At 31.7% G+C, this 21,288-nt stretch overlaps 1 protein-coding gene across 3 annotated transcripts in view; it reads right to left on the bottom strand.

Annotated features, from left to right (window-relative positions):
- The window catches only part of Nckx30C, a 135,649-nt gene that overhangs the window by 27,763 nt on the left and 86,598 nt on the right, over positions 1–21,288 (bottom strand). For 2 of the 3 annotated variants that reach the window (XM_076411719.1, XM_076411718.1), the window contains exon 5: positions 2,263–2,482. In XM_076411719.1, the coding sequence (XP_076267834.1) occupies positions 2,263–2,482 (220 nt within the window). The remainder of the gene's footprint in view (positions 1–2,262; positions 2,483–21,288) is intronic. The other variant, XM_076411720.1, reaches the window with a different exon arrangement.

Raw genomic sequence — 21,288 nt, 5'->3', positions numbered from 1 at the left:
TCACATTGAATGTTGTAGTATTGTAACATAGTGTTGTAAACAATTGTTTTTCTTTTAAGTTAATTTATATAATAATTCCAATTGATCCTAATTTCCCATGTTAGTTTCGTTCGATACGGGTCTTCAAATCCTGATCTTAGATTTTTTTGTTTAATCAGGTTATAAAATTTTTTAATATTTAACGTAGGTCATCAATCAGTCAAATTACTACTATTCCTATTTATTTACGTAATTATTATATAATGTTGAAAGGATATACATAATATGGACAATACAACAAATATGCCATTCTAAGGCAAGTGTTACGTACCCGATAGAAAATTGTTTAGCACTTATATTAAAGAGTGGTTAAGCGAATGCCAGTATCTGAATTGATTTTCCGACATATTTCATTTTGTAACTTCACTAAGGAACTAAAAATTGATCATAAAACCGTTTTGAAGAAGTACCTCAATAGAGAAGCTTGTTAATTACTGCTAAAAATAAACCAAGGCGAACTATTTTTCGAACAAATGATTCCAAGTTATGAAAAGCGGAATATATCCGATAATAATGTGCCGAAAGAAGAGCGAAAGCTTTAGAAACTGTTTCAAGAAAAGTATCAGTAAACATTTTGATGAGATTGGCGTAAAACTACTCATCATACTGCTTGAATCTGATGAAACTATTAATAATACTAATATTAAATGATATAAATATTGATCAATAGAAAAGGTATGATATATCATTTCGATAACACTAGACCACCCTCTGCAAAACCATTTTAATGGCGGAATTGAGATCTCAGAAATTCTACGATAAGGGACTATTACCATAAAAATGACAAAGGTCATTGATCAAAATGACTCTTATACAGGGGTGTCTATCTTATGGGCACAATGTAACATTGTTCATTTTGTTGTATGATGACATGTAAATAATGCGACGCATATTCATTGATTAGTTTACATGGAAGGTCTTGTCAGTTATATTTCAGGATATTATACATTTTGTTCTACAACGGTTAAAACAAGCTATCGATAAAGCATGTAGTTTCTGAGACTTTGTTTAACAATACACGAGCGAGAGTATCCACGGTATTGAAAGTATACACAAAACATGGTAATACATCATCACTAATAGAGATCGACAAACATAAAAAGTGATAAAAACTCACTTGAGTAATACTGTTTCCACAAAAACAGTACAAAAGGGACTTTATAAAGCTAACCTTAATTTTTAGTGCGATTGAGAAACCCTTTATAACCAAAACCAACGCTAAGTTGCGAAAGCAATGGTGTAAAAGGTCGTCGAAATTTGTTTTGAAAAAAAACGAGAAAACACAAAATTATGTTTCCCCAACACAATATACTACAAAAGAATATTAAACTTTTGATCTACGATGTATTAATTCAGACTAACCGACCAAATATCCAAATAATATTTTCAAAAAGGTAATTTCAATAAAGCAAATTGTCAGCATATCATTATGTGAAGTAATAATAGAGACATAGTACGTGTTATATAATATATGTTAAATCATGAGCTGAAAAAACAAAGAAAACGTGTTGTTATTCAAAATTGGCTTTATTGGCGGTTTGTTACAATTTAAACATGGCCAAACACTGCTCAGAATCATCAACAGGTTCTTGTTTTGGTCATCAGTCAGCAAACGCGACACCCACTTTGAACAGAGTTTTCTCTTAGTCAAATTTTCATGCAATGTAAAACAACACGTTCTTTTAATATATTTACGATATCAGCTAATTCAAGCCATATCATTTTTCGAACATTCAAAAGAGTTTTGGGGATTTTTAAAAATGTTTTCTGGTTTTACCATCTCATTTGGATTACACTGCGTTCTGCATCATCGGTGTCTATACGATCACCTTTGAAGTCAACAAACTATCGTTTCATTGTTGTATTTTAGAGTGGAATTCTGGTAACACTTTTCAAGCAATTGAATTGTCCATTAAGAAGCAGTAAAGAAGTAAAATTAAAAGACGAAATTGTTATTGATCCGTCGTTTTAAAAATAACAAAAGTAGTGGCACTCTTAATACAGTAACTCACAAACTTATGAGTATAATATCATGAAATTTTAGCAGATTTCTTTTGAAGGTTAGTACTAACTGTAAAAAAGCGGTGAATGCAATAAAACTAGCATCATATGTGTGTTAGGTCCGGGTCTTTTATAAATAATATATAAAAGGATATGTCTTATTTGAGTAATAAGATAAATTTGAGATAAGATAATAAGATAAAATTGTATAGCAATACGTACCTCTAGGAGCTCTGGTATCAGGTAATGTTAACCAGAGCGGGAAGACGATAGGAGCCAATAGTACGTATGTGATACGTTTGCGTAGACCTGGTGGCCAGCTCATATCCATGGCCTCGGTCTGCGGATCTTCGTTGTCGCCATCTGTTACCTGCAGACACACCACCGCTTGTGAGCTGAGAGACTTACGCGATGTACGTGCGCGCACTGCCGACATTCGGCGCTAAAATAAGAAGAATCCATGAGAACACGATCATAAATCCGGCCGGTCGGGTGGATGCTAGGGTGGCCGATATTGATCGGAAGCAAATGAGACGCATTGGTTTGAAGCATCGTTGACATTCCTATACTTACGTTAACTGACAACGCTAACACTATTTCACTGTTATATATTAATGAAAATTACTATATGTATGTACAGCAATGCATCTTTTATACGATCAACATTAACTTAAGATGAATTTAAACTCCCTTCCATAGTAATATATTAGATCAACCATCAAAACAAACACCTAAGCAGTTGTCAATGATTGGAATGAACATTTCGTTTATAAACACTCAACATATTTCTGTGATGTAATCGACATCTTTTGTTCGTTCTTCAGGTACAATTATTCGTATAATTATTACAAAAAGGCACTTCATAAAAAATATATAAAATACTACAACATCAACAACGCCTGACCAGATGCAATTAATTATTAGCAAAGGAGAAGTCTGGTGAAGATTGTTTAAAAAAATTAAAAGTAAATAAAGAATTTCACAATGTATTAGGTACTTGCATGTATTTTTATCTGTGAAAATGCTATGTATCAATATAAAATAACAATTAAATAACCGAGTTTAATCGTTAAATTCGATGGTTTTAATACTTCTCAACATAAAATAACACTTTCATTCGGAAATCTGCTATCGAATTTCATTGAACACCTTTGGTGTATGGTGATACCCCCTGTCATATCCAAATCGTCTGTTTTGATTTTAATGATTTAATGAAAATATATACCTGGAGATGCGAGGTATGTACAGCAAGCAAGCGATGGAAGGCAATTAATTGAAAGGCTTATTATAATTTATGTAGAACCCAGCTCAAATTCTCAAAGAATATTTACACAGGTTAACAGTTGATAGATAAACTATTTTTCGAAGACTACATGCGGGGGAAATGATGCATAAAGAGAGAAAATCACTACCACAGGAACGTTTCAATATCGAAGCCTCGAGGTTATTAAGTTTTGTTGTGCATATAGTGGGACCAGCAAGGTATAGTCTATTGTAATCTGTTAAAACTATTAATTTAAATGTCTGCCGATGCCAATTGAACAAACTGAACCACGTACTGCTACAAAGATATCAAAAATAGTGAATAACAGCACCATCCTCTTGCGTAACGACGTTCGGCTGCACGTTGGAAAAGTTGTGAAGAATACACTGTTGCAGCATGAATGAGAAGTTCTATTTCAGTTAGCGTACTCAATGGCCACTTATGATTATCACTTGTTCAGATCGATGCGGTATGGCTTTGTACATGGTTTGAAAATCCTGAAGAAGTACGAAAATGGATCGATGACTAAAGGATTAAAAAAATATTTTTTTTAATATGTGTTGTACCAATTTGTTTTCAATAAATTCCTTTTTAAAGTGAAAAAATCATCAGAATAGATGCAAAAACCTAATATTACTCAAATTTGTCTTTGTAACACTCAATAAGCTTGGATAACATATATCCTTCTCGATAAAAGAAATATAATATGTATAAAATAAAAATTGGAATCAAATTTGCCTTGACCTAATATATTACCAAATATTTTGATATAAATTACGAAGAAAATAATAACTAGCGATTGATTTGAGTGGCGCGAAATTAATTTATATCTATGGAAAATCGATACATTGCTGATTCTATTAAAATATGTATGCCGTTTAGATTGACAAGCATAAATTAATTAAAATTGGCAACAATTGATGATAACGGAATATGGTTCGAATTAAATCTGATAAATACGTCGAAATTGGCAATTGTTTTGGATTTATCAATATAAATCCACTTTACGTTCAAATGTCAAATTATCTGTTAAAAAGGTGAGACAGCAACATATAACCTGCCCACAATAACAGTGGACTCACGTCATTACGATCTCAAATTTAGTTCCAATTGCAGATTTTATATTTGTTTTAAATTCAGTCTATAAAGTTCACTCGGTTGTCAAATGTTTGAAAAACTATTCAAAACATTAGTGATAATAATTATACGTTGTTTAGGCGTTTTTCTTATTTTGATAAATTTCAGAAACAGATTACGTCTTTAATCAGTGACTTCGAACAGGAAAACTCTTGCCAGTAAAATGCGTAGGGTGTTTCCACTACACTGAATATTAGTATGGGTACTGTGACTAAAATGATCCAAAAGAACAATATAATGTTAGATTCACCAAAAAGAAACCGTCTACATGTGAAACGTGTGACGAATTAAGATCACCTTAATGTTGGCTCTATTCAGAATCAATTATGTGAAATGTATAGAAAAAGTTGGTAGTTTTTCTCAACATCTCTACAATTTAATACAATTATTTCAGAGGAAATCGATAAACTGGGAAGTATTCTCAGAAAACTCAGATTTGACTATCTCAAAACATATACTATAATCAGCATATCATTGCATATTTAATTATATCGAATTGATATGAGTGGTGCCAAAGAACTATTATAGTAGACACGCTTGTTGATAGTGATATAGAATGAGTAATTGTTTATAACAGCACTTGTGGTTTGGATGAATTCCATTAGACTTGCAGAAGAAGTTATTGACAAATGGTTGAATCGTAAACGTAGAACGAGGTAATAACTTAAGAAGAATTTTGCAAGAAAAATGTACACAATAAGTAACAGAAGGAAATTAGGAGAAATATTCTCATACTAAAATGACTTGACAAGCAAAGTTGAGATGGAACCATAGAATAGGTATATAGGAAACATAAAAAGGCTAATATGATTCTCAGTGAAAATAAAATACATTACATTACTCCAGAGTACCACTACATAAAAAACGCGCGTAGAACCCTACTTCATAGGTGGTGTGCAAAAGAGTTCAGCGTAAATATAATAAAACAACCTTACACCACAAACAATTGTGATTGTATAATTAATTGTAGATTAAGTCCTTCGATAATATTTGCATTAGTTATATACTTTTGTTTCATTATTTTATTTACAATAAAATTTTGTTATATATCAAAGCCAAAATATTAAATTAAAATCAAAGCTGGTACGGCAACATTGAGATGTTCTGACGTCATAATTTTTGATGACGTGGTTTACTGTTATTTTAGAGGAGGATGCATTACTCCACAAATATCTCCGGATTTGGCGCATACGCACTCTCCTGCATGGAACAAACCATAGAAAAGAATAAACTATATTGTCTTCCTTTTCTAATGGCGGTACATTCTTTTCGAGTCGATACAGTCGATCAAGTCCAAACAAAAAAAAACCAGATTATTAGATCTTGTATTATAGTAATAATTCTATAGTAATGATAATTAAATTATGTTATGCTTGATGGTTTAACATACATTGGTTTTAAAATATGGAAGTACAAGAGTAAGTCCAGAATGTAAGGTTAAATTTTTAAAAGTTTTAAAATCCAAACAGCATCAATTTTATTTATAGTGGGAATGTTAGCTGCCAAATTTATAACACAGTATTTTCAACAACATCGAATAGGTATTAATATATGCCAAAATTTAATGACAACAAGAACAGAGAAAAAATTGATTTTTTTTGTGTTGGTAGTAGTCAAGTCATTAATGAGGTTTGTACATTAAGAATAGTAGCAAAAATTGTAGTAACTGGTAATAATTAGATATTTACTTTAAACATAATATGTTATATTTTAGTAATGATTCAAATTTTATTTTATAGGTAAGTTGTAGCTATAATTTGTTGAGAGTGAAAGTAAAAAAATGTGAAATTTAGACAGCATTTCGCTAAGATGCAAGAACAGTTTACAGCGATAGTATAAAATAATCAAATTTGATAACAAAAGTAGACCTGGATCATATAAACAAAATATAGTACAATATGTTAATCGAAAGCTGGAGGTAGTCAATTCATTAATTCGGTTTGTGGATCAATAATAGTAGCGATCATAGTGGATACTATTTGGAGAATTTCTGTACTTTCATATATAGTGGTGGCTTTTTCGTTTAGTTTTAACTATATCGGCCGGGTTTGATCTAAAAGATTTTGGTCTTTTTTATGGTAATATTTATATATATTGTTCTTGGAGTTCTTGGTTAACTGGGCAAATATGTAAATTAATTTAAATATGGTGTTTTTATAAAAATAGAAAGGCGTATAGAAATTATTTTTATTATTTCATTTTATTCAATAATATTTTTTAGTTCGTTTAATTCAATACTTTTATAAATAAAATGTGTTATTTCCAAAATTTTGCCATTTTTATTTAGCTTCTAAATCTATTTACCTGCTTGTAATTATAATCGACATTAAATCTAATAATCACGATAAAAAATGTATGCAATTAAATCTGTATGTATGCACATGCCTAACTTGGATTATTATCTGTTTTTAAATTAAATGAAGATCGCGCATGCGTCAAATCTGGAGATATTTGTCGAGTAACGTATCCTTTTTAGAGAGACTTTTCTAATATAACACGTGACAATGTAGTAAACGTATTGAAAGTTTAATTTTCTCACTATAGATGGTTGTTTTGTTAAATTAGATTTCTGAAATACCATGAAGAAAATAAGCATCGTAAAAACGTAAGTAGTGGAATTTCTAACATGAGTCATAAACTACTCGAGTTTATGGCCTCATAAATATTCAGTGGGCACTGAAACTTATATTAGTCAAACTTTTTGCTCTAAGCTATAAACAAACATATAATTTGCATCAAGCCATTGTGTGGTGAACTATTGCTGGTGGTTTTACTGGACCGTGTATTTGGGTTATGTTGAGGTGTATCGACGCTACTGTACTAAAATACAAGGTAGTTATAACAACGTCTTTAATTATATCAAAAAAGGGGAATAGTGCGAGAATATGTATATACAGTTGTGCTTCGAACTTTGTGGATTGAATATTTTAATTGATATTATTTACATATATACTAATGTGCAGTACATCACAAACGTGTGTAAGACAATAATTAAATAATCTATTAATTTTTATATATTATCTGTGGTAATTGTGTCATTCTTTTGTAACTAGTTTTAACAGCTCAATTGAAAAGTCCCCGGTCTACCATAATAAAACACCTTTCTTCGCAAAATTATTTTTTTTATTCAGCATAATTCCTTTCAAGGGTGATGCACTGATTATAGCGACCCTCCAACTTTTCGATACCTTTTTTTGTACGACGATTTGTCCTTTGCTTCAAAATGGGCCTCAGTTTCGGCGATTACCTCTTCATTGGATAAAAATTTCTTCCCAGTGAGCATTCTTTTGAGATCTGAGAACAGGAAATAGTCGCTGGGGCCCAGATCTGGAGAATACGGTGGATGATGAAGCAATTCGAAGCTCAATTCATGGATTTTTGCTCTCGTTTTCACTGACTTATGACACGGTGCATTGTCTTGGTGAAGCAGCACTCTCTTTTTCTTCAAATGCCGCTGTTTTTCGGCGATTTCGTCCTTCTGTCCTTCCTTCCTTCCGTCCTTCTCCAAACTGTCCAATAATGCTATATAATAGTCGCTGTTGATGGTCCTTCCTTTTTCAAGGTAGTTAATGAAAGTTATTCCATGCGCGTCCCAAAATACAGACACTATAACCTTTCCAGCCGACTGTTGCGTTTTCCTACATTTTGTAGCGGGTTCATTATGTGCAGTCCACTCAGATGACTGTCGATTGGACTTCGGAGTGAAATGATGGTGCCATGTTTCATCATTTGTCACATATCGATGCAAAAACTGGGGTTTATTACGCTTGATCATCTTCAAACACTGCTCCGAATCATCAACTCGTCGTTGTTTTTGGTCAAAATTGAATTCGCGAATCGCCCACTTTGCACAGAGCTTTCTCATACCCAAATATTTGTGAATGATATGATGTACACGTTCAGTTGATATCTTTAGAGTGTCTGCTATTTCACTCAATTTCAATTTACGGCCATTTAAAATCATTTTGTGGATTTTTTTAATGTTTCCGTGTCTACTCATTTTACCACGTCTAGACTTAGCATACCAATCTTTGATTGTTAATCTTCCTGGGGCAGTATCTAGAAACCCGGAATCAAGCCAAATTTTTGCATCAAGTGTATTTATTCCCTTCAAAAAGCAATATTTTATCAACATGCGAAAATCCTTTTTATCATTCTTTTTCACAATAACAAAAGTTGCTTCACTCAAATTACTATAATTCACAAACTAATGATCTGACAGCTGACATATTTTACACGCATTTTTTAAGGCTTAGGGCTAACCAAGAAACGTATGGATTTAATTCTAGTAGCGTCAGCTATGTGTCAGGCCGGGGACTGTTCAATTGACCTATTATACTGAAAGAATTATGAACTAATGTTGAGGTAAGACATTTTATATATAATTATAGTTTAAGACATCCAAAACTTTCTGGTAACATTTGAATTTTAGGCTCCTCAAAATTAATTATCTAATCTATTATTAAACATCAATAGGTAAACTACCATTTCTTCGAGCTAAAGATAAATCTACATCTCTATAGATGTTAGTAAAAAAACATCAATGTAACTTATTTGTATCCGTAACTCCTTAGAAGCTTTGTTTATTTAATATATTTATTTAATGTCTAATCGCAGTAATGACCAGTGAGAGATAGAAAATGATAGAAATCGTGGACATTAAAATACAACGGTTAGTCAACTAGCTTATGTTGTACCGGTGGAAAAGTAAAATTTCCACAATTATTCTCACTACCAGATCTATTACACTCATTAGCTTCTTGTATTTGAAATGACTCTAACCACTTCTTGGACAACATTGAAATATATAATAGTCTTTAATGATGCAACGCATATTATGCAGGACAGTTTAATGCGCATTTTCATGATATTATACCATGAAAACTGTTTAGCTATCAATTTTGTATCAGAAATAAGAGATTATGAAATAAGTTAAGTAACAAAATCTTGAAGAATTGCAGATATAAAATAATTTATCATTAGGATTGGATGCATTTTCACAGTGTTAGAATCCTATCCTTATTCAGCGACTTGGAACATTAACTTATTTTATATTAATATTATTTTTATGAATATACAAAGATACATGATTATAATGGAGCACAGAGACGTACAGAGTAAAGAAAACGTTATAAACATGTAAAATGACTGAGTCAGTTGTTTCAGTCAGTCAGTTTAGTGAGTAGATTATTATATGCTAAGTTACTATGCTAAGAGAGACAAAGAAGAAAGTTGTATAGGTAAACTTATATTAATATATACGAACTAATAAACCAGACGAATATACAGAAGGTAAATAGTAAACGGAAATATTGAAAATAAAATAAACCACTAAAATAAGGATATAAAATTGTTGGTTTATTTCCCGAGATAACTAAAGAGATTACCTCGATGATCAGGTATAAACATTTATACCTGCTAGTGAATTGGATATGTATTGGAATTGGATATATTGCAAAATAAATTGGTGGAGTTTATCCTATATAGATATGAGTCTGAATGTTAAGAGGCAAATTACTAATTGTGAATCTGTTGAGAATTATTTACTTTAAACTATTGGGAAATTAATATTATGGGATTAAAGAAGTTGCTTGATCTGGTTTATTGTCATTCTCGATCAAATCCCACTACAATTGGGTCAGGTTATTTCTTTTAGATTGTATAATAGGGAATAAGTTTTCTTCAGCCATATGGTCAGCCTTCTCATTCTCACTGATGCTTATATGACTGAGAATCCAGCTCATTAAAATCTGTTCAGCCACATTTTTTTAAATTAAAGTAAGAAGAACAACAAATGCGATTTACTTGGTATACATTCAGGCATTTTTAATGAATTGAAAAATATGTGAGTTCACACTTTGACGAAATAGCACTTTCGGACCAGTGAAGCCTGCCATTGAGGCTTTTCCATCAATAGATGTTGATTTTTTAAGACACTTTATATTAAAGGAGTGAAAATAAGGGTTGTAATAGTAAAACTTGAAAAGTAATTTGAATAATTAGTATATGTCTCGCCCAAAGACGCGTATCTGTTTTAAAATAGAGCCGACGCTTTTTGCATAGTGGAAAAATAGACACAAATAAAACATTAATCCGTTCGGGATCCAGTTTATTCCGGTGAGATATTACTGTCAGCCCTTTTCGGTCGACGGTGGCGTTAATCCACATTTCTGAAATGCCAAAACGGAGCACCGTGGACCGGTCTTGTTACTTATCGGATGACGTAAAGGGGTCGCAGTCCGCAGCCGAGCTTTATTCCGGCAAATTTCTTTCGCCATCAAATTGCCTCATTAGTAGCGATACGTTAAAAAGGATCTAACCGCAAGAGGACCGATGGCAAGAACGTGGAATTGGTTAATTTCAAATTACGTCAGTAGTTTCGTACATATAGCCTTAGTAGGAGACAAAAAAGAGGAAAATACAAGGGTCTAAAAATCCTTCAAAATATTATAATTACGAGTTATAAACTGGCAAACGTTGTTTTAACGCTTTGTTTGAATACATTTTAAACCTTCGCGGTTTTTGTTGAAAATATTTTTTTGCATACTACTTCAAATATTCTAACAAGACAGGCAAAATTTTGTTTATTAAATTTAATTTGAAAACTTGTTAAAGTTTCAAAGGAAGCGCCGATATCCCAGCAACAAAGCAAGTGGGAACTTGGAATATCTACTGACAACACAGTCATTATGGCAAAATATATATAGTCTATTCAAAACAGCGGTGACGCACGTCATCAATATGTGGCTGTCGGAAGTTGTAAATTCTCTTTACAGTGAGCTAATCGTTTCCGTCTCATTTTAGTGTATTTAAAAAGAGATAGAATGTTGTTTGACAAGTTCGAATATGTAACCGAATGAGCCAGCACAAGTCGTCCGTTTGTCAAACGTCTGCAAAATCCTTCAAAATATTATAATTACGAGTTATAAACCGGCAAACGTTGTTTTAACGCTTTGTTTGAATACATTTTAAACCTTCGCGGTTTTTATTGAAAATATTTTTTAACATATTGCAGCTGAACTAAATTAGTACGGGCACGGTGACTGAAATATCTCAAAAAATTAAAAACAACTTAACCTTAAATTCACCCAAAACAAACCGTCTTTATGCGAAACGTGAGGCAAATCAAGATCAGCTTGATGTTAACTGCATCAGAGTTGAAATATACGAAATGTATAAAAACAGTAATTAGTTTTTCAATCGAAACATAATTTAATGCAATTATTTCAGACAAAATTGTTTGTCTTAAAAGTATCATACACGGTTGGGTAATATAGGATTTAAGTGGTATAAATATAACCAACGATGGGGTTTAATTGAACTCCCAGATATTGCTTTTAAAAGAATACAATTTTTAAAAACATATAAGGAAACATCAAGGAAGAATTATTATATCAATTTATATATTTAGATGAGACATGGATATTTCAGAATGGCACATTGGGTCAGTCATGGTAAGATTATAATAAATATAGTGTAAAGACAACCAAATTTGATGGAAAAAGGTAAACGTTGGAATAACTATCGATTAGGTTTTGTTAGTCATGACATTTATTAATAATTAATTGCAGACACACAGTTCTTCATGCTGGAAAGAGGAATGGTTGTATACTTGGTACAGAATTAGTGATTTCCTCTAAATTTGAAGGTGATTATCGTGGAGAAATGAACCATAACATGTTTTTGCTAGATTAAGGCTGCAATTAAGTAATGGCTTAAAGTACATAAAATAACGTTTGAAGAATCCATGTTAAAGAATGAACTATTTCAAATTGTTACTTGCTAAATATAAATGAAATATTTAATTGCATTTTATGTAATTTACTTTTTTAGAAACAAGCCTGAGGAAAGATGCATGGTATCCGATTGCTGAAAATCATGGCCACAGAGTATTATGCCTACCTCCCTATCCACTACATATTTAATCCTATTGAGTTGATATGTGGTTTTACAAACAATTATTAATGTACATTCAGGTTTAGAAGGATATTTAAACCAGAACTGTCTGGATCAATGAAACGACAATAACATCTTTGGTTTGGATGAGCTCGATCAGAAGAATGAAGAATAAATTGACAAATAGTGGAATCGTAAGCAAGTTATTGATCGATTCCAAATAAACAGCTTAGTTATTTACTGGAGTAGTAATTATGAAAGTGACAGTTATTGAATAAAACTATAAAATAAAAATAATTTTGGTCTGAAAATGAATTTTATCATCTTAAACATTCCTAATGATTAAAAAAGTGATTTAGTAATCACCATATTCCCAGAGCAAATATTTTAATATAAACTTTATGCTTATGTCTTCGAGTGTTTGGATTTTTAACTATTTAACCATTCAGCAACCAAGTTGCATTACATTTTGTTCCGAAAATGAATTTTATCATCTTAAACATTCTTAATGATTAAAAAAGTTATTTAGTAATCACCAATATGCCCAAAGCAAATATTTTAATATAAACTTTATGCTTATGTCTTCGAGTGTTTGGATTTTTAACCATTTAACCATTCAGCAACCAAGTTGCATTAAGTTTTGTTCTGAAAATGAATTTTATCATCTTAAACATTCCTAATGATTAAAAACGTGATTTAGTAATCACCATATTCCCTGAGCAAATATTTTAATATAAACTTTATGCTTATGTCTTCGAGTGTTTGGATTTTTAGCCATTTAACCATTCAGCAATCAAGTTGCATTTTGTTCACATTTTTACACATTTTGTTCCGAAAATGAATTTTATCATCTTAAACATTCCTAATGATTAAAAAAGTGATTTAGTAATCACCATATGCCCAGAGCAAATATTTTAATCGGTATACATAGTATAAAGATGGTTCTACGGCCGATGCCGTTTATGATGGAGTTTATTATTAACTATTTGCGCTATCAGGAGGATCATTTGATTGTGATTGTGATTGAAGGAAAAATAAACTATCTTGGACAAAAAAAATTTAACCGACTTAAAAGTAAAAGTGAGTTTCTTATTTATATTTTGAACTGGGTTCAATCTTTTGGTTAAATATATTTATATATATATATATATATATTTAGCCAATCTGGTGATTTAGCTATATTTTAATTCTAATTCATTTTTGTACTTTGATGTAATTTTGATTATAACTCAACATTTTCATGCTATGCTACCAATTATCCCTTCGTTCAATTCAGTTCTGATGTGTTTTTACGTATCTACGAGATTTACTGATAAGGAAACCATTAAAGTTGATTGATGATGATGATTTAAAGGATAAGTTTCCGCTATTTTTTACCGCATCAAGATAAAAATGCGATCATGTGAATTAAACGATAATTTTCAGTGGCACTAGCGAGTATTTTAGATATATTTTAAGATATCGGTAATTTATTATAGGAAGTTGGAGATTTTCTATTAATCTATTTATTATTAAGTACTCTATTCACAGATTAAGATCGGGTAAGTCAATCTATTATCTATTTTAATAATCACGCTTCAGTTGTAATTTAAATATATGGCTTGTTTCACCTTTATATTGGAAAAGTAAGAACAAATGAATGTAATTTATTGGCGCTACTAGTAACACCAGGAATATCGTCAGTATCAATACAAACAACGTTCATTAAGCGGTTTCAAACTTTTTAATTGACTTTTCCGTATTATTGTTTCAAACAGTGTTGTTTGAAAATAGTGGAATAAATACTGCAGATAAAAAAGTTGCGTGTAGGGAATTAGATTGTGGTTTTTAAAGCTAGTTGTAGCTTTTGTTGCTGCTACATGTGTATATGTTTATATTGTCTAAAATTTGTTAATCTGGCATATTTCAGAGCACCCTAAAATTTATGCAGTGTTTGAATTATTTTGGACTATTTGTTGAGAAAGTATTTTGTGGGAAAACATTGTTTTTCCTTCATATATTTCCAGGTCCAGCAGATAGATTTTACCAATAAACATCCAGTGCTGTTTATGTTCTCAGATTTTGATTATCATAATCAATACCTTCATGGACCACTTTCAGATCAAGGCACTAGATTTCACAAAAATGAACAAAACCTTTTATGTGACTTCCAGATGTCGATGACATCTAGAATCTCGACTAGAGATGCTCCTGACACGCATCCAAACATTTACTTCTCTATAGAGACCGATAATAATTTTGAGAACCATTTATTGAATACATTATTTTGAGGAAAGGACAATAGATATATTAATGCACAGTGTACCAGGTTTACAGAAAACCCTAAAACTTCAGACCTTTCTTAGGATTAATATAGCTTAAGAGATGTAAATGAGAACATCCACCAAATTAGCAATAAAATTCAATGCTCGCATATTACAACAAGGCAGACAGAAAAAGATAAGATCAAACAAGGTCTCCTAGTAAACCTACCGTGACTTCAGAGAACAAAAGATCGTGTGAGTAGGACAGCAAGAGGTACAATATCAAAGTTATCTTCATGGATATCGATTTATCGAGCAAAATTATCTCAAGTGGTAGAACTTATTTTCACCGTTATGTCTTCGTTAATCGAATATGAGCGATCCTGTAAATGTCAAGTTTAAAAGTGCCTGTAATGGTTGCTCAATATGGTGGCATAATATCTGAGTTCTTTCTGAAGAGAAGCTGTGAATGAATTTGTGGATTTAATAGAGAAACCCTAAATAGACTATATAACTCCATATTGTATGGATATATTTGAAGTCAAAGATCTCTGGGAGCAAGTGCACGATCATTGTCATATTGACTTGAAGTTTACAGCATTAAGTATTAATTACTATATATTAAAAGGTTGTTGTTAAATATTAGGGAAATGTTTTAAATTTTACAAATACGCCTTTCATTCTTATTATTTCTTTACCATTAACAAAAGGAAAAGTATGGTTGAACAGTTTCCATTTTCTAATGGCCCAGAAGAGATAAATTAAAAGAAAACAATTACAGACATTTCTTAGAACTAATATAGCTTAAGAGATCTAAATGAGATCATCTACCAAATAAGTAATAAAATTCAATGCTCGCATATTACAACAAGGCAGACAGGAAAAGATAAGATCAAAAAAGGTCTCCTAGCAAACCTACCGTGACTTCAGAGAACAAAAGATCGTGTGAGTAGAGCAGCAAGAGGTAGAATATCAAAGTTATCTTCAAGGATATCGATTTATCGAGCAAAATTATCTCAAGTGGTAAAACTTATTTTCACCGTTATGTCTTCGTTAATCGAATATGAGCGATCCTGTAAATGTCAAGTCTTCGTAAATCGCCAAAATTATTTTATTTGATGTTAAGAAATCACATATATGTACTCCTTTGTCTGCAAAAATGTGATTGGCCAATCAGTAATAGATGTGTAAAAGGTTCCCTGTGAGTTTAAAACAGTTTATATCAAAATATCATAAAATGAAGATATATTCAGGAGATATGAGACATTGACTACAGCCCAGTTAAACTTGAACAGTGAACGGATATGAGCGATCCTGCAAACCTCAAGTTTATAAATGACAGTAATGGTTGCGCGATATGGTGGCATAATATCTGGGTTCTTTCTGAAGAGAATCTGTTGATAAGAATTTGTTGGTTTAATAGAGAAACCCTAAATAAATTATATAACTCCACTTTGTATGGATATATTTGAAGTCAAAGATCTCTGGGAGCAAGTACACAATCATTGGCATATTGACTTAAAATTTACAGCATTAAGTATTAATTACTATTGTGGCGACCGCCACGACACTTTAGGCCACCACCAATTCACCATCAACAACTACAAAGGTTGGCAACGCCGGTGGATTGGTACCATGAAGTTCTGGAGTATAAAAGGCCATCACGACGACGTCTCGCCCTCTTTTCTTATCACCGCCCCCCTGTAACAGTACCACTTCCACAGCGCTACCGTACTTCCTTCACCTTAACCTAATATCCTGTCCATTCTCCCATCGACCACATGTATCAATCGTAAGTTCGAATAAACAACTTTGATTCAACCAGTGTTTTTAGTTCCCGTGCAAATTCCTTCCAAAAATAGTAGTGAGTGTTCTGACAAATAATCGCAGCGGCAGCCACACATTTCGACCGATCGACCGACCCGACGAACATTCCTACACTATGTATTAAAAGCTTGTTGTTAAATATTAGGGAAATGTTTTAAATTTTACAAATAGGGTAAAACAAAAAAGAATGTTGATAAAACACATCCAAATTAACTTAATACTTACCTAAATATATTTATCTATTTACAATATTATTTTAACAACTACCAACTGATGACTTTGAAGTCAGTACCGAGCAACAAATTAAATTTGTTTTGTTCGTAATTTGTGTATATATCACAACATTATATTATTATTTTTGTATTTTTGTATTAATAGATAAATAGTTTTAGGTAAGTATTCAGCTACATTGTGTGTATATAGTAGAATATAAAATACGTGTAGCAGATAGGTTAAATAAGGTTTTTCTTTTTATTTAGTTACTACAACGATTATGATGTATATATTTTGTATTAAAACGTTCTTTTTTGTGTAGAAAATCTAAGTTTAATTATTTTTTACTTTTTAGAGAGTTCCTTATTTATTTCAATTCATTTTTTTGTTATTTTTTTTATTTTTCTCTTTTTAATGTTAGATGTTCACTAAATAAATTACGGCGCTAATTTCTAAAGTATTACAATGGATACCCCAAGTAAAAGTACAACCCGTATGAGGAAAAATAGGAACAAAGAAACAATGATTATAAATAAGGAACGTCTCAGGCTCTGGGATCCACTACCTAGTCTAGGTGATTTGACAAAAGTTAGAATCAAACTAGAACAATAAAAGTAGCTGCCCCTTCGGAACCGAACCCGTTACCTCCGCGTGTGACCTTAACTTTCTAACCATAATATCATAGGAACGGTTTCCTACAATGTTTCTAGGACTTCTCGTATGATATGGTTAGTTCTTAAAAAGCAAACTGAATGGCCTTTACACTGAACTACTTCCGATTTTTCGTTATATCAGTTCAGCAATAATATCATACCCAAATATCTGATTTTGTTTATGAATTTTGAAAATCGGCCCACAACTGACGGTGAAATTGGCGAAAATACATTATATATATATATATATATATATATATATATATATATGTATATATATATACAGCCAAACCCTATCAAGAAAAGATTGGGAGGAATATTTTGATGCATCCTCCGTATAGCCTAGACTTCTTTAAATAGTGGGCAAAAGTGGCAAAACGTCTCAGAACATATACACCCTTGATGTTATTGAAAATCATATGACGAGATTAACTTCAAAAATAAGAAAAGAACCAAAGTAAATGCTTTCTTGTCACAATATAATGTCCCAATTCAAGATTATTTACCATACCAAACCAATGTTGGATATTTTTTCTGAACATCCATATCAATACGATAATTCATTTGTTGTATCAGCCAAATCAATAGAAATATAATAAAAAGATTCTAAAATAAGGTACTTCGGATATCTTTATGAAGGACTATGTCCAAAGACCACATCAGTACATCAATGTTGTTGTTCTGAAGCTCCTAGTTAATGATAGCTTAGTCAGAAGATTAACGAGAGTAAAACCATTTTATCTACTTCAATGAAGTTATATATAAAAGTTGAAATAGTGACAAGTACTTGGTAAATTTAAAACCGTAGCAAGTATTAAGTTTTGTTGCAAAATGTTTGAATTGCACGTGATTCAGATAATGCCTGGGTGTACTAATAAAGAAGATGATGATTTTATCGTTTTTGCGAGAAGTGATAGTTATCAATTAGAATTATTAAACTTCTTAAACGATAAACCCTTACGTTACGATTGAAAATAAAATTTAAAAAATGTGTTTTATTTCCTATTTTAAGGACATGCGAGATGGTATTTTATAATTTGTAATTGTAATGTATTAACATAATATATAAAAATATAAAAAATATTAAATTATTTATTTGAGTTATTATTTTAATAATGCATTTTTAGCCATTTTATAATTATGAGATATCAATATTATTATATATTAAAAATATAGTTATATTATATAAAAATATTGGAATATTAATATTCTGTTGCTTGACGAAACTGGACATAGGATAACGGAAATCGTCCCATGTTAAACCAAGTTTGAAAACTGTCCACAGCGCGAAATAAAGCTTTCAGCGCCGGATTGTTACAGTTGCTCCAGTTCGAAATGCATTTGTCATGACGCCCGATGCGCCTGACTATTGTTGTCGTTGTTTCCCAGCTTTTCCGCACCAACTTCGGACAAATCGCATTTCCACGCTGGTTGGGGACTCCCGTACGTATTCATCAAGATCTAACTGTTAATGCTGCAGTTTTTTTCACGTTCGCATTTCGACTTTGTCCCTTTTGTGCGTTCGGATATAAACGGTGTGCCTCATTAAGATGAGAGGTCTAAGATTTCAGCATTAACTTCATCAAAACATCGAGTGGTGCGCTTTTCTGATTTAGAAAACGTTTGAGGTGCCTTTCAAAGACTTCAGCTTAGCTTTATAAAACTTACTACTTATCCTCCATCTGTTACTTAATTTTTTTTACATTAATTCTACAGAAATTCATGTCATTTAGTTGCATAACGCCTTTCATTTTTGTTATTTCTTTACCATTAACAAAAGGAAAAGTATGGTTGAACAGTTTCCATTTTCTAATGGCCCAGAAGAGATAAATTAAAAGAAAACAATTACAGACCTTTCTTAGAATTAATATAGCTTAAGAGATCTAAATGAGAACATCTAACAAATGAGCAATAAAATTCAATGCTCGCATATTAGAACAAGGCAAACAGAAATAGATGAGATCAAAAAAGGTCTCCTAGCAAACCTAACGTGACTTAAGAGAACAAAAGATCGTGTGAGTAGGGCAGCAAGAGATACAATATTAAAGTTATCTTCATGGATATCGATTTATCGAGCAAAATTATCTCAAGTGATAGAACTTATTTTCACTGTTATGTCTTCGTTAATTGAATATGAGCGATCCTGTAAATGTCAAGTTTAAAAGTGACTGTAATGGTTGCTCGATATGGTGGCATAATATCTGGGTTTTTTTCTGAAGAGGAGCTGTTGATATGAATTTGTGGGTTTAATAGAGAAACCCTAAATAGATTATATAATATTGATTTAAAGTTTACAGCATTAAGTATTAATTACTATATATTAAAAGGTTGTTGTTAAATATTAGGGATATGTTTTAGATTTTACAAATACGCCTTTCATTCTTATTATTTCTTTGCCATTAACAAAAGGAAATGTATAGTTGAACAGTTTCCATTTTCTAATGGCCCAGAAGAGATAAATTAAAAGAAAACAATTACAGTGGTCTATATCCAAACGCCAGACGTCGTGATCTGAAAGCAATTTCGTTTATTGATGGTTGAAAATCGAAATCGAGACGTAGAATTAGGAACACATGGTCGAATAACTAATCGTATTTTTAATTAATTATTTGATCCCATTCACCGTATTATTCTTATATCATTAATGGTGAATGCGCTTAATTATCAAGCGCTCAAACATATAAATATAAACGATATATAAAGCTTCCTCTCGTGTTTGTTCCTTATATATCCAAAGACATTCGTCGTATTCTCGTAAGATATTGGTAGGGCAACGAGAATTATCTCGGCATTTCCTGGAAGCGTCCCCTAAGGATGTCCTAACATTAAGCTTAATGGCATCAGATCGAACAGCTTGAGGGGAACGAGTAGAGATTCAACATAAAAAATTATCTATAAAAAGGTAATTTGGAGTTTTTGGTGGAGATAATACCATCAAAATTTAATAAAAAAATATTGTTGTGCCAAATGAGGTGATGTACACTTATTTCTCTGTTCATTAATGATCCGGTAAAAGGAAATTTGTATTTTACGATGAATTAATTGAAAATGTACGATAATTTTTTATGATTTTAAGATTATTATTAATATGTATAGATTAGTTTATGCTATTTTATAGCCAACAACTTTTAAGTACTTATTTTAATTACACAGGTCTACAACAAAAGAGCTGTTCGAGTATTTTCAACTGATTTTTATGTATTGTGATGTGCTGAAAACGGAAATAACATGGAAATTCCCGGGCATCAAAATTTTTCATGGATCTAAGATGCAATACGATAGAGCACTAGCGTATATAAAACGTATTAACATAGATTCATCAAAAAAGCTATTTTGCTTCAAAACGTAATTTTTATATTTCCATTCCTGTAGGCTATTCCGTATGCCTCAAAAAACCTACAAGGACTGAGCATAGATTCCTCGCAAATTAAACTATGAAGACCATGTTCGACATGTGTGCGAGGATATTAAAATTTCATGTGTGTTCCTCGGACGACAAGCTGAGTTTACCAAATTATCTTACTTTTGTGTTTATGAGATAGCAGAATACCAGCAAATAACTGGGCCAAAAGGACTTGGCCTACGAGGGAGCTTTAAGGTGGTGAAAAGAACGTCCTCCAAGAAACATTGGTATATTCCAATTTGTAACATAAACCTCTCTTAGTACCGTTGCGTATAAAGTTTGAATTTATGAAGCAAGTTTGAAAATCAGTGTCCAAATTATCAGTGTCAGATTTATTCAAATACATAGTTTCAAAGTTCAGGCCTCTCAGAAGCAAAAGTGGAAGGTATTTTTGATGGACCAGACATTAGAAGGCTTATTATTAACCCGAAAATTCATCATGACCATGACAGATCAAAAGAAGACAATTAAAGAAGAGAAGGCTAGATTGTTTTTAAAAGAATCAGAGAAATTTTTAAACAATTGTCAAGACCCTAATAATAAAATAATCTTCAAAAGGATTTAAAGCTTTAGGTTGTCTAATTAACAGGTCAATTGAAAGTCTCCGACCTA

This window comes from Rhynchophorus ferrugineus, unplaced genomic scaffold (assembly GCF_030347505.1).
Source record: "Rhynchophorus ferrugineus isolate W39M unplaced genomic scaffold, kcgeb_rfMv2 rfM8, whole genome shotgun sequence".
Classification (NCBI taxonomy): domain Eukaryota; kingdom Metazoa; phylum Arthropoda; class Insecta; order Coleoptera; family Curculionidae; genus Rhynchophorus; species Rhynchophorus ferrugineus.
Note: the sequence above shows the minus strand (reverse complement) of the source record. Positions and strands in the feature narration are given on the sequence as shown.